General features: G+C 42.9%; 1 protein-coding gene across 1 annotated transcript; it reads right to left on the reverse strand.

Moving 5' to 3' along the window:
* Positions 1–466: 466 nt before the first annotated feature.
* On the reverse strand, positions 467–2,503 carry LOC21383966 (putative pentatricopeptide repeat-containing protein At3g23330; the record flags this gene model as incomplete). The annotated part of the gene is made up of 1 exon (XM_010114916.2): positions 467–2,503. A coding segment is annotated over one exon (2,037 nt), but the record flags the coding sequence as incomplete, so codon positions are not given.
* Positions 2,504–2,509: the final 6 nt, after the last annotated feature.

Raw genomic sequence — 2,509 nt, forward strand, 5'->3', positions numbered from 1 at the left:
GGAGAAGAAGAAAAAAAAAACTTTTACTGCCGCACCACCATTCGAATAGAACCTGGGGATATCTTGGGCGGAGAAGAAAAAAAAACTTTTACTGCCGCACCACCCCATTGGTGGTCACTCGTAGGCATTTTGTTAAACCTTCTCTGGATTAATTGTCCATAATTCGTCATATAGTCTGGAACTTGTGTCCTGGCTTTTGTGACCGGCACATTATTCTTTACCCTAGTTAAGATGCCTTCTATGCATCAAAAGTGCACAAATGAGATGCCCATAAGGAGGACAAAGGCTTTTGATACTTGAAACATCATTCTTTTCCACCTTGGTTACTGGAAGTTCAACCAGGAAACTGCATGAGTAATATTCCATCTTTCGTCAATGTGTCCATCTGATAATCACCATATCGAAAGGTCCTATGAAATGGTGATGAATATTATGTTTAACAAAGTCGACGTAGTTTGTTTTGTCATCACCAATAATCTCCACAAGAGCACTGACCACCATTGAAATGGTGAAACCGGCTATTGTCCCTAACAATTATCTCTCTACCTACAATTTTTGAGATAAATTTTATTGCCGTGTGACAATCCACACAGACTCGGATGTTCTTCGTTATCCGAATTGGTGTACCAGCAGGAGTGCTGAGAATGCCAAACGCAATGGCGAGTCGTTCACTGTGGCCAGACAACAATGCCTTCTTCTGCTCCTCGTCCACATCATGGAGAACCTCATTTGTGTCGGGCACATATCCTTCCCGTTCCATCTTTTCCAAGAGAACTTTCAGAGTCTCATTTATTCTGTCATAGAATGGGTGTGATTCATCACCCGCCACAAAGGCGTGCACCTTGTTTCCAACTTCAATCCAGCTGCAGGCTGGCTTCTTTCTCATTCCCCTTTTCTTCATAGAGACTCTCAATCTTGCTACATCTTTCCATCTCCTAGCGGCAGCATAAATGTTCGACAAAATCACATATGCACCCATGTTCCCAGGATCAACCGTGAATATTTTCTCAGCAACCTTTGCGGCCAATTCAACGTTCTTATGAACTCTACAACCAGCTAAGATTGTTAACCATACACTTCCTGTTGGTTCTATACTCATGTTGGAGATAAGATTATAAGCTTCCTCCAACCTTCCAGCTCGACCGAGAAGGTCTGCAACAGCAGCATAGTGCTCCAATCCAGGAGCAATACCGAATCTTAGGGTCATGGAATTTAAATATTCCCATGCTTTATCAATCAACCCCGCATGACTGCAGGCAGTCAATACAGCTATGAACGTCACATAACAAGGTTTTGTTCCCTCCACTTCCATCCGCTCGAATAAGGAAATGGCATCATAGGCATAACCATTGAAAGCACATCCCATGATGATTGCTGTCCAGGACACTATGTCATGCGTCTCTATTCTATCGAAAATCCACCTAGCTATCCTAATGTTCCCACATTTGGAGTACATGTCCACTAGCGAGCTTGCGATGTACACATTATCATCAAACCTTGACCTGATTATGTATCCATGGAGTTGCTTGCCCAAATGGAGAGTTGTCAAATGGGCACAAGCTGGCATGATGCTAGAAAAGGTAACCTGCATCGGCTTAATTTTAGCCACCAACATCTGCCGGAAGAATCTTAGACCTTCATCAAACATTCCGTTCTGCACACATCCCGCAATGATAGAGTTCCACGCAACGGCATCATGACAGGATAAAAAATCAAATACTCGAAGCGAATCTTCCGTTGTAGTACACTTTGCGTACATGTCAATTAAGCTACTTCCAATGAACACATCCACATGAAACCCATTTCTTATGGCATACCCGTGAATCTCCTTACCCTTGATTATGTCCACATACTGCGCAAATATAGGAAGAACACTGGACAAAGTGTAAGCATCAGGCTTCATGTTGTCATTCCCCATCTCTCTAAGCATAGACAAAGCCTCTTCATACATCCCGTTCTGTGCATTCCCCGCAATCACAGTATTCCATGAAACAATATCCTTATAAGGCATCATATCAAAGACTTTTCTCACACTATTAATCTGCACAACTCTTTTAACTTCCATTTTGTGCATTTCCTTTCCTTGAGGCGTTTCATCAAACAACTGGTGCTCATTATCCAAGCTCTGAAACTTTGAATACATGCTCATCAACGCATTGCAGGTATACAAATCCGAGTCCATTCCGTACCTAATTATTGACCCATGTACGGATTCTCCCAACCTCAAGTCCTTGATCATGGCACAAGATTTTACCACCGATGGAAAGATATTATGATCTGGGTATATTTGAAAAGCTCTCATTCGGACGAAAGAAGTGACGGATTGGAGGAAAAGGCCATGGGAAGTGTAGGATCTGATGATGGATTTCCAAGCAAGAGGTGGGGGAGAGTGGAGGGTTTGGAAGAGAAGAAGTGAGTAGCGGAAGAGGTTGGTGAAGTTTGAGTAGAGAGAGAGAAGAGAGGAGATTTGGGAGGGAGATGGGTTTGTTGTGGTTTTGAGAATCTGGGC

This window comes from Morus notabilis, unplaced genomic scaffold (genome assembly GCF_000414095.1).
Source record: "Morus notabilis unplaced genomic scaffold, ASM41409v2 C11466653, whole genome shotgun sequence".
In the NCBI taxonomy this organism is placed as follows: Eukaryota; Viridiplantae; Streptophyta; class Magnoliopsida; order Rosales; family Moraceae; genus Morus; species Morus notabilis.